General features: G+C 36.3%; 1 protein-coding gene across 1 annotated transcript in view; it reads right to left on the bottom strand.

Moving 5' to 3' along the window:
* Positions 1 to 12,152, bottom strand: part of Cenpi (centromere protein I) — a 73,271-nt gene that overhangs the window by 60,896 nt on the left and 223 nt on the right. Inside the window, exons 2-5 of the mRNA XM_047536012.1 lie at positions 10,390 to 10,607; positions 9,642 to 9,779; positions 5,947 to 6,065; positions 5,551 to 5,658 (exon numbers count right to left, since the gene is read on the bottom strand). Coding sequence (XP_047391968.1) covers positions 5,551 to 5,658; positions 5,947 to 6,065; positions 9,642 to 9,779; positions 10,390 to 10,594 — 570 coding nt within the window. The 5' untranslated portion in view covers positions 10,595 to 10,607. The remainder of the gene's footprint in view (positions 1 to 5,550; positions 5,659 to 5,946; positions 6,066 to 9,641; positions 9,780 to 10,389; positions 10,608 to 12,152) is intronic.

Here is a 12,152-nt window from a genome sequence, read left to right as displayed (position 1 = left end):
GAGATGAGGAGGATGACAGTTCAAGGGTATGGGTTTCTTTCTTTTTTGGGGGTGGGTGGGTACCAGGGAGTGAACTCAGGGGTACTTTAACGACTGAACCACAACCCCAAGTCCTTTTCATGTTTTATTTTGAGAAAGGATCTCACTAAGTTGCTTAGGGCCTTGCTAAGTTGCTGAGGCTGGCTTTGAACTTGCAATCCTCCTGTCTCAGCCTCCCAAGCTGCTGGGATTACAGGAATGTGCCACCATGCTTGGCTTGGGGGTTCTTTTTGAGATGATGAAAATAGTCTAAAACTGACTATGTTAATGATTGCTATGACTACATAAAAACCGGTAAATTGCATACTTTAATAGGTGAAATGTATGGCATGTGGATTATATCTCAAAACTTTTTTAAAGCAGCCACAGAGAAAAAAAAAGACAGATTACATTTAGACTGATTCAACAATGGAAGTAAGGAGCCAATGGAATAATATTGTGGCTATCCTAAGAGAACTTAACAATTATCCTAGGGCATCAATTACATAGGGCAAAGCCAGATTTCAAAAACAAGTAAAAAATACTTTTTCAGACAGAGCATTTAGATTTTCACTGAAAGAATAGTCTATACTCTACTAAACATACTTCTTAGACAAAAAAAGGCAAATGATCTCATATTAAATGTATAAGATACAAAAGAAAATGATGAGCAAAGATACTGGTAAATATGAAGGTAAATCTAAATAAACTCAATTGTAAAAATAATAATGAAGTCTGTTTTGTGTGTGTGGAGGAGGATGGAGAAGAAATACCAAATAATACCATATAACTTTGAGGGATGTGATCAGAGTTAAAGCACTCTAAAGTCCTTGAATTACAGAAGATAAAGATACCAACTATACTTAGACTTTGAGTAAGTATGTGAAAACTGCTACAAAAACACTAAAGAGAAGATCACAGAGTATGTAACTTCCAAACAAAAATAAAGGAAAAACCAAAATCGATACAAAAGAAAGTAGGGAAAAAAAGAAAAAAAGAAAGGAGATAGAGAAGAATTAGGGAGAAAAAAAGGTGATTTAGAAAACTCAAAATAAGATATTTGAGTTTATTTCTACCAGAGCGATAATCACTATAAAATTAAATAAAGTAAGAAGTAAAATAAGCCAAAAGGAAAATCATCAAACAAGGAGGGCACAGTGGTGCATGCCTATAATCCTAGCAGCTTGGGAGTCTGAGGCAGGAGGATCATGAGTTCAGGGACAGTCTCAGCAACTCAGCAAGGCCCTGTCTCCAAATAAAACAAAAGAGGACTGGGGATGTGGTTCAGAGGTTAAGCACCCTGGGTTCAATCTCTGTTAGTCCCTTCCCCCCAAAAAAAGATCAAAACTAAAATCCAGGGTCTGGGGTATAGCTCAGCAGTACAGAGCTTGCCTAACGTGCACAAGCCCCTGGATTCAATCCCCAGCACCATATACACAAACAGAGTTGTATGCAATTTTCAAAAGAGACACAGATGTAGAAAAAGATTTTTTAAAAATCAAAAGATTACAGGTGGGCAAAGTGGTGCATGCCTATAATCCCATCTCCTTGTGAGGTTGAGACAAGAGAGTCACAAGTTTGAGGCCAGACTGGGCAACTTTGTGATATCCTGTCTCAAAATAAAAAATAAAAAGGGTTGGGGATCTGGCACAATGGCAAAGCATGCCTGAGTTCAATCTCCAGTACCATAAACAAACAAACAAACAAATAATAAAAGGGCTGAACAGATAAAGAAAATGTGGTATATATACACAATCAAGTTTTACTCAACCACAAAGAAAAATGAAATCATGGCATTTGCTGGTAATGGAACTGAAGAACATCATGCTATGTGAAATAATTGAGACCCCAAAAGTCAAGTGTCAAATGTTTTCTCTCATAACTGGAAGCTAGACCAAAGAAAGAAGAAGTGGAAGGACATCCCATGAAAATAGAAGATCAGTAGAGTAGAGGAAGGGGATTGAGGCAGGGAGAAGGTACAGGAAAAGAAAGAAACAGTGGAATGAATCTGATCAAACTTACCACAGTAAATTTCATGTTTATATATATATCCATAATACAATCATTTTAAAAAACTATAAATAAATAGAAGTAGAGTACAGGAAAGGGAACAGGGGAGGGAGGAGGGCAGGGAAAGGGAAAGTACTCGGGACTGAATTGGAGCAAACTATATTTCATGCTTGTATAATTATATCAAAATGGACCCCAATATTATGTATAACTATAATGAAAGAATCAAAAATTGGAAAAAAAAAACAGGCTGAGGATGTAGTTCAGTAGTAAATTGCCTTTGAGTTCAATCCCTGGTACGTAAAAACAAATTTTAAAAAAATTGAAAGAGGGAAATACAGCCACGTACAGCGACACATGCCTGTAATCAAAGCAGCTCAGGAGGATGAGGCAGGAGGACTGCAAGTTCAAGGCTAGCCTCAGCAACGTAGAAAGCAACTTGGCGAGAACCTGTCTCAAAATAAAAAATAAAAATGGCTGGGGGTTGTGGTTCAGTTGTTAAGCACCCCCGGGTTCAAGGTCTAGTACTAAAAAAAATTATAATTCTGCATATACCTTGTAATACACTCAAAATATACAGAAAACAAAAATTGAGAGAATTTTAAAGGAAAATTGACAAATCTGCCTTCGTAGCTGATTTTTAACATACCTCACTCAGTTACTGGCAGATGGACAGTGACAACAAAAAATCCCTAAGGATATAGAAAATATCTACTTTAATAACCTTTATTCCCTCACTGTACATCAACAAAACACCTGGTGGTCTCTCAGAACCTTGTCATTACGTTGAGTCATCCCCTCAATCATAAACTTCAGTGCTACAACTTGCTATCAATCCACCTTTTAAGCTCAATGTTTCTTTTTTTTTTTTGGGTGCTGGGGATTGAACCCAGGGCCTTGTGCTTACAAGGCAAGCACTCTACCGACTGAGCTATCTCCCCAGCCCCTAAGTTCAATGTTTCCTGAATGTCATCAAGGCATCCTGAATCTAAGATGTATGTGCTCCAGATCTACCCTCTTTTGTCTTTACTTTCTTCCCTTTTCACTCCATGGTCCAAAGTTTAATCACTCTCTTTCCCCTTTCTCATACTCTGGATAAATCACTCATTCTTGCATATTTTTGGGGGGATTTTTTTAAATTAAGGATTGAACCCAGAGGTACTTAACCCTTAAGCCACATCCCATCCCTTTCTACTTTTTGAGATAGGGCCTCACTAAGTTGCTGACACTGGCCTTGAACTTCCTGTAATCCTCCTGCCTCAGCCTCCTGAGTCACTGGGATTACAAGCATGTGCCACCACGCCTGGCACTAGTGCATATTTGCAAGGTCCAAAATTCATGTTCTCTAACTTCATCTGGACCTTCAATACTATGTCTATAGTCAACTCTCATTCCCAGTTCCATCAGCAGCTAGTCAGCCTGTATCTGCAGATTCCATCAGCAGATTCAATCACTGCAAATAAAAAATATTCAGAAAAAATGTGTCTGCTTCACAGAAGATCTACAAGCAATCAACAAACATATGGAAAAATGTTCAACATCTCTAGTAATAAGAGAAATGCAAATCAAAACTACCCTAAGATTCCATCTCACCCCAATTAGAATGGCGATTATCAAGAATACTAGCAACAATAGGTGTTGGAGAGGATGTGGGCAAAAAGGTACACTTATACATTGCTGGTGGGGTTGCGAATTAGTGCAGCCACTCTGGAAAACAGTGTAGAGATTCCTCAGAAAGCTTGGAATGGAAACACCATTTGACCCAGCTATCCCACTCCTCGGCCTATACCCAAAGGACTTAAAATCAGCATACTTCAGAGATATAGCCACATCAATGTTCATAGCTGCTCAATTCACAATAGCCAGATTGTGGACGTAAACTAGATGTCCTTCAATTGATGAATGGGTAAGGAAACTGTGGTATTATATATACAATGAAATATTACTCAGCCATAAAGAATAATAAAATTATGGCATTTGCAGGCAAATGGATGAAATTGGAGAATATCATGCTAAGTGAGATAAGCCAATCTCAAAAAACCAAAGGATGAATGATCTCACTGATAAGCAGATGATGACACATAATGGGAGGTGGGAGGGGGGCAAGAATGGAGGAAGGAGGGACTGTTTAGAGGGAAAGGAAGGGTGGGAGAGGTAGGGGGGAAGGAGAAAATAACAGAATGAATCAAACACCATTACCCTTTGTAAATGTATGATTACACAAATGCTATGCCTTTACTTCATGTACAAACAGAAACAACATGTATCCCATTTGTTTATAATAAAAATAAATTTTAAAAAAAGTATCTGTACTGAACATGTTTTTCTAGTCATTATTCCCTAAACAATATATGCATCTCATAATTTTTCTTGAAATATTCAAATATCTTTTCCTCTCATCAAATCCCAACTTCTATTCAACCTTCAAGGCCCAGCTCAACACCCACATATCTTATGATACTTTTTTCTAATCCCTCTGATTTAGTGCTCTCTTCCTTCTTGGAAATACTGTAGCAATTACTATCCTCACACTATCATATACTGTCTTCATAATTTCACTCTCGAGTTATTTAACTTCATGTGCGTTCCTTAATTCCTCAGGTAAACTTTAAATTCTTGGAGTACAGAAACTCCGTGTTAAAGTTTGAATCTTCTACAGTGCGTACTACAATGCAAGAAACACAATAAAAATTTTTTTTTATTTTTTGCAGTAGAGGGATTGATCCCAGGACCTTGTGAATGATAAGCAAGTATTCTACCACTGAGCTACTATCTCGGCCCTTTGGCCCTTTCTTATTTTTTGAGACAGGATCCCTGTAAGTTGTCCCAGTAAGTTGAACTTACTATCCTCCTACCTCAACCTTCCAAGTAACTGGGATTATAGGAGCATACTACCATGCCTGGCTGAAACATGTATTTTTAAAAATGAAATTAGTGAATGAATTCCTTTCCTATAGAAGAATTTTGCTAGAAGTGTTGCTCACAATGTATGTGAACTACTAATAATCCTTGAAAGTCTTCCAGGAGGACAGTAGATTGATTTCTTAGAGTTATTAATGTTTTTAATGGGAATAATTATGCCATTTAATCATAATCAGTCCATTGGCAACTCATAAAAAGTAATCCTCTCCTTCTCATTAATTCTGATGAAATTTTTGCAGTGTTAATCAAGAAAATGTAGAGTAAGTGACCCAAAGGAGTTTGCTAAAGTGGTTTAAGAGAGAAAAAAATGGTAATCACTGCTCTAGATCAGCAAAGAGACTCCATTGTGGAATCAACTCAATCTGTAATACTTTTATTTCCTTAAAGATGACATAGAATATGGTAAAAATTTTTATATTTGTTAATCTGAGAGATAATGCAATGTTGTACTATGTTATTCTTTATACTTTCTGTATATTTGATATATTTTTAAATAAACACAGAAAACACATTGGATAGCACCCTGAAACATATATGGTGTGTCAATTCATATCCATGTACTATTTGATTGATGCTAGATGCTATCCAATGTTTACTTACCAGTGCATCATCTTGCAATGAAGCAAAAAAGAAGCCATAAAGCAAGTTAATTTGCTCCTTATGATCAATGAAGTCAAACATTGCAACCAGCCAACGATAAAAAAGTACCTATCAAGAGACAAAATGCTTATCTTTAAAGAAATACAACTAACAGGCACAGAAGAGCTTAATTTCCCCCTCAGGGCTGTTTTACACGCTTCTATCACAAAGTACAATAATAGATTTCATTTCTCAGTAAAAATTCCTGTTCGAACGGAGTCCTCATATTGAGCTATACTGTTCCAAAACTACAGGCTTTACACAAAAGGCCACTGCCATTACTTCATAAGAGGCTCTTCCCTGCTAGCCCTTAAGTGGTTCTGAAGGACTTATCATCAAAGTGTTTAAAAAGATTACCTTGGTGCTACCGGAACACTTGCCAACACAGAGCCAGGAGACTGCCTTAACCACAGAATGTTCTGATATTAGAGTTTCTGGAATCATGCACTTCAGTATCCGTGTATTTACAGCATTCCCTGGACAACAAACTCGAAATTAAACTACATTTTAGTATCTCAATTGTTTACTTACTATTATCCACTATTGGTCATACAAATCATACTTTATCTTGAAGGCAATAAAAACCAAAACTATATAATATTTAGAATTATCTTCATTACCTCTTATCTTCATTATAAAACAATGCTCAAAACAAAACTGTACTTCTAATTCCTGAAATAAACTATGAAGCAAATTATTTGGCCCACATATTTCTATTTTAAAAGGGGAGATGAGCATAGGGTTTGTTTTTTTGAGGCAATAAAAAGAATTGGGAATTACATAGTGCTGATAGTTGCACAACTCTGGGAATAAGCTAAAGCACTGAATTTTCAAATACATGAATTTTATGATATGTGAATTATATCTCAAAAAGTCTTTAATCACAGAGAAATTTCAAATTTTTCTTATTTTCTTATTTCTTAAATTTTTTTTAGTTGTAGATGGACGCAATATCTTTACTTATTCATCAATTTTTTCACGTGGTGCTAAGGATTGAACCCAGTGCCTCACATGTGAAAGGCAAGCGCTCTACCACTGAGCTACGGCCCCAGCCCTATTTTATTATTTCTAATGGCAAAACAGACTGATTTATTTAAAGCCACAGTAGACATCTTACATGAGCTGCTACATTTCAAAATAAATAAATATACTGTACTAAGATTAGTCTGAAATGTTCACATTTTTCCTGTTCCCAAATGAAACTGATGTATACTTACTAAGAATAAAAAACATTAAAAAATAAATAAATAAATAAATAAATGTGTAGATTCCACTGCCCCAGAAAAGGGGGAAGGATAGCAAAATGAAACATCTTCTTGGGATTAGCTGGAGGTGATATTTTATTCTAGTCTAATCTTTCCATCTTGCCCTCTGGCCTCCATTGCATTCTTTCATCTAGTAATAGAAGCCAGTTACAGATAATGGCTTTGTATATTCCCTATTCTAACTTATGTTCAATAAAGCTTCAATAATTGGGCTGGGATTGTAGCTCAGTGGTAGAGCACTTGCCTAGCATGTGTGAGGCATTGGATTTGATCCTCAGCACCACATAAAAATAAATAAATAAAATAAAGATACTGTGGCCATCTACAACTAAAAAAAAATCCTTTAAAAATGTTTCAATTAAAATATAGCTGGGTTGGGGATATAGCTCAGTTGGTAGGGTGCTTGCCTTACAAGCACAAGGCCCTGGGTTCAAATCCCCAGCACCGCCCCCAAAAAAAAAAAATATATATATATATCATCAATATCTATCCCATTACCCTGTGGAGAAGAAAGCAGTGATGGCACGTTAAAAAAAAATCACAAGAATAAAAATCCCTGCTTTCTACTCTGAAGTTTCTTATTTTTATGTATTTTTTCTCTCCCACTCCTGTTCTCTAACATTTTAAAATTTTAAAACGGTCTCACCATTGACACCTTACACATGTACCAAATTCAAAGAAGGAATTCAGTACTGACTCTACTTTTATTTCCCAGTGACTTTTTAAGTAATTCCTCAGGATTCCTTTGAACCTAATTATAATGATATTTCTAGTATAACTGCCCACAAAATATGCATCTAAATATGCATTTCAATTTCCCAAAAGAGCTACATATAAAGATCTAGCAGGGATGGGGATGTATCAAAGAACCAACTAAAAGAGAGAAAAGGAGTCGGTCAGGGTTGTGCACACCTCCAGCAGCTCAGGAGGCTGAGGTAGGAGGACTGCAAGTTCAAAGCCAGCCTCAGCAAAAGCAAAGCACTAACTAAGCAACTCAGTGAGACCCTGTCTCTAAATAAAATACAAAATAGGGCTGGGGATGTGGCTCAGTGGTCAAGTGCCCCTGTGCTCAATCCCTAGTACGAAAAAAAAAAAAAAAGAGAGAGAGAAAAGGAATTAAGGAGGTCATATTCAACCTTAGTAAATTTCAGCCCAAAAGAAAAATGAAAACAACAGAAAGCCAGAGTGTTTCACTTTAAATTGTTATATACAAGTTTCCAGAGCCTGAGACATGCCTTTTGAAATACTTGGCATACATCATGAAAACTCCCTAACCATTAATTTTTAAATATCACCAAGGATAAATTCCAAAATATAAAACATGTACTTTCTATACATGGTTTTTTTTTGGGGGGGGTGTTGGGCATCGAACCCAGGGCCTTGTGCTTGCAAGGCAAGCACTCAACCAACTGAGCTATCTCCCCAGCCCCTCTATACATGTTTTAATGGGATAAGTGAGTGGTAAAATTGATCTTGATAGACACTAATCAACATGTACTCTTGGAAAGGTATTAGAACCAAACAATTTGAAACCACTTCCTACAAGAATAAAAGTCAATTTTATTAGATCTAACTTAATTTTCTAAGAAAACACACAGAACTAATCAGGTAAAAGAGGAAAAAAAATACTTGAGTTACAGATTGAATTCAGTTAGGAATGTGTTTTTACTTTAAAACACACACTTGTAAATTGGATGCTATTGTGTACTTGTATACACAAAGCAAGCCAATACACAAGGATTCAGAAACATTTAGTATTAAAAGAATTCAGGAGCTGGGGAGATAGCTCAGCTGGTAGAGTGCTTGCCTTGCAAGCACAAGGCCCTGAGTTCGATCCCCAGTACCACAAAAAAAAAAAAAAAAAAAAAAAAAAGAATTCAGTATTGATGAGTGTATTAGGTTTTTTTTTTTTTAAGTAGAAAAAAAAAAGCAATAGTCATGTAGTATGCAGTATAACTGCTAGCCCGGCAATAAGAGATCTGATTTCCCCAGTTATTGCTCTGACATTATGAAGGTCTCTAACTGTTCTAGGCCTGTTTCCTCCTCTTTAAAATGGGTATATTTAGGGACTAAAATACCTTGCAATTCTGAATTTGGATGAGTGAAGGTTTAAAGAATCTTTTCAAGTAAAAATAATATTGACCAGGTGTTATTTCTAAGAACCTCTCCTACTGCAACCACCAATCAATAACCTTAGAACAGAAAAGGAAACATTTACACAAACAAAAAGCATTTTGACTGTTAAAGATTACAGACACTGGAATGAAAACAGTGCAAAAAGGAACCAGTCTTAGATAAGTAAACCTGAAGGCAATGAAAAAGAGTAAGTGATCTCTTAAGATGCATTCCAGCAGCATTATTTAAAATATTATCAAATAATAAATAAAATATTATCTATGCTTTTTTTTTTTCTGGTACTGGGGATTGAACCCAGGGCCTTGTGCTTGCGAGGCAGGCACTTTACCAACTGAGCCATATCCCCAGCCCCTCTATGCTTCCTAAGAAAAAAAGAAAAAACTAAAAATGGTTCCATGTGTTTGGTGACAAGATTCTGCATTTAATTTGCAAGGTAGGTGGTAACAGGCCATTTTCAGCAATATGCAGACAGAAATTTTTAGCTCATAAAGTACTCTAAACCCAAGAAAGGTCCATTTTATAATCTTACCAGATTAATCTTAGGAGAATAGCAAAATAAAGACTGCAACCGATTCCAACAAATAATCTAATCCAAAGTCTGAAAGGCAAAACCAATAGCAAACACATGACAAATGTATCCATTTGACATACCAAATTTGCCACTGAGTGCCACATTTAATAGAATGTCAATTGCTTCTGCAGCTAACCCATTCTTCCAAGCCGTACTTTCCACAGTTTTCAAGTGTTTTTCCAAGATTTTATTTTTACTCTCTGAAGTTTTAATAGGTCCTTAAGAAAAGAATAATATTAAATAATAAGACCTTTAAAATGTTTTCAGTCCTTAGCCCCAACAATCACAACTTGGCATGCTCTAAAGGAATGGCTTTATATGAAAAAACTTTTCCAACCCTTGAAAGCCTTTAAAAGTCTAAAATATTTAACAGCAACAGTACCTTTAATGAGAAAAACTGTATCACGTCCGGCATCCCCGCTATAAACTAACTAAAAGTCCTCAACTTAGACTATAATCTCTTTCAACACTAGGACAATGGTTCCAAACTTTGCTATACATTGTAATCACCTAGGAAGCCTTTAAGAAGTCCTAATGCCAGGCTGCATCTCATAACAATAAAATCAGAATGTCTAAGAGTGGATGCTAGGTATCAATATGTTTTAAATTCTCAGGTGATCACAATGTACAGCAGTTTGGGAACCACTCCAATGGGAAAGATGTTTCATTGTGTGTTCATAATAACTAGTATACTGATATGCAGTAAATTCTCAACAAATGTAAGTAAACAAATGCATAAATAAGGAAAACATGTTTTCCTTTAAAAAATCTTAAAAGATGAGTATTTTTATCAAAATAGGACTTTCATAAGGAAAACAATGTCTTTACCTTTTTCAAAATATTCCAATGTTATTTGCAGAGCATCTTCAGCTTGATCATCAGCATGTTCACAATCTTCCACTGTGTTTTGTTTCAAGATACTCTTTGAGTTGCTTGGTTTTGCTTTCCAGGCTGAGAGATTGGTCTGACAACTACTAACCTGTGAAGTTCTGTTTTGTGCCTGGGAATTCTTGACTCTCTTTTGAGGTGACATTATTACATATGTTCTATACAGAAACAAGTGTCAAGTTATCATTGTTATCATTAGTCAAACAATACTTTTTCCTCCACAAAGACAGGGACCATATCTGCCTATATTCCCACACTTAGTACCTAGTGCCTAGCACACAAAAGACATGCAATTAATAAGTTCAAAACAATTTAGGAAATAAAACATATAGGTTAACTTTTTCAGAAAGCCCTTAACCTAAATAGAAACTAACAACTGGCCAAGGTAATATTTATCAGCTGAACTGTGAGAAACTTAAAGTGTCCTCTTAGAATGGCTATATAATATAAGCAAGTCCAAAATTAATATACCTCATGAACTCAATTTACTTTCTCCACTCCTATTTTCTGCACTCCTCCTTGATTTTGCTTTTAATCATTATGGTCCCCACTTTGTCAGTGCTCAGTTAAAATTACATAGTTAAAAAGCCAAATTGGGAGCCATACTAAGCATTCTCAAGACAGAAACATTCTCCATTTATTAATGCATGTGTTTAGTAAATAATTACTGAATATTGTCTATATGCCAAGCACAATTCTAGTTACCAGGGATAAAATAATAAAACAATCAAGGTCCCTACATTCATGAAACTCACACTGTGGAGAGAGGCTGAAGGAGAAGTGAGAATCAATAAATAACAAATAATAATAAATATAATACAGAGATGTGATAGAAATAGGGTGGGGTGGAAATCTACTTTGAAATAAGTGTTCAAAAAAGTCCCTCTGTGGTAACCCTTAAGCTGATATTTGTGTGTCAAGGAACCTACCATGTAAGCATCTATTGCAAGAGTATTTTATAGGGAGGGAAAAGGAAAACATTCGAAGACTTTAAAGCAAGAAAGAGCTTTGTATGTTAATGAAACAGCAGCAACACCAGTTTGGTGATAATGCCCAGAGGCAAGGGGTGGTGAGAGTCAGAACGGCAGCCATGGAGTATATCACACTGCATCTTGTAGGCCAGCAGTAAGGAGTTTGGATTTTTCGCACAGGAGAAGGAAGAGGAGGACGGTCTTCAGGGGAGGGAGCAATATCTGATTTGTGTTTTAAGACCGTTTTATCTGCAGTATGGAGACAAGAACATCAAGAGTCAAAGAGCGGCAAGAGACCACGTAAAGGTCCTTGCAGAAGTCCAGAAGATGAATCACTAGTCTGCACTAGGCCTAAGATGTGGTGGAAAAAGACTGAATTCATGATATGTTGTGGAGGTAGACTGGGCGGCTACAACAAAAGAATGAGATGTAGGAAAAAGAAAGAGGAGAACCAAGAATGAATTCTAAAATTTTGGCTTCAAATAGGAAAAACTAAGAATGCTCGAAATGACACTTACTCAACCCCACCTATCTAGAACAGCAGAGTAACCTATTATATATAACATATATAATCCAGTGGGACGGTCCAACTCGTAGTAGTTTACTAGAGTGCTAAGAAAGAAGGTGGGGAAGCAGTTTCTGACCCCATGGGGTGAACCGTGTCAGTGCTTGCCTAGGACCACTCTCACAACCTGCTGAAGCAGAGAGCGAAATTATCAAAGACGACACCCA

Source organism: Sciurus carolinensis, chromosome X (genome assembly GCF_902686445.1).
Source record: "Sciurus carolinensis chromosome X, mSciCar1.2, whole genome shotgun sequence".
Taxonomy (NCBI): domain Eukaryota; kingdom Metazoa; phylum Chordata; class Mammalia; order Rodentia; family Sciuridae; genus Sciurus; species Sciurus carolinensis.
This window is presented reverse-complemented; position numbering and strand designations above follow the sequence as displayed.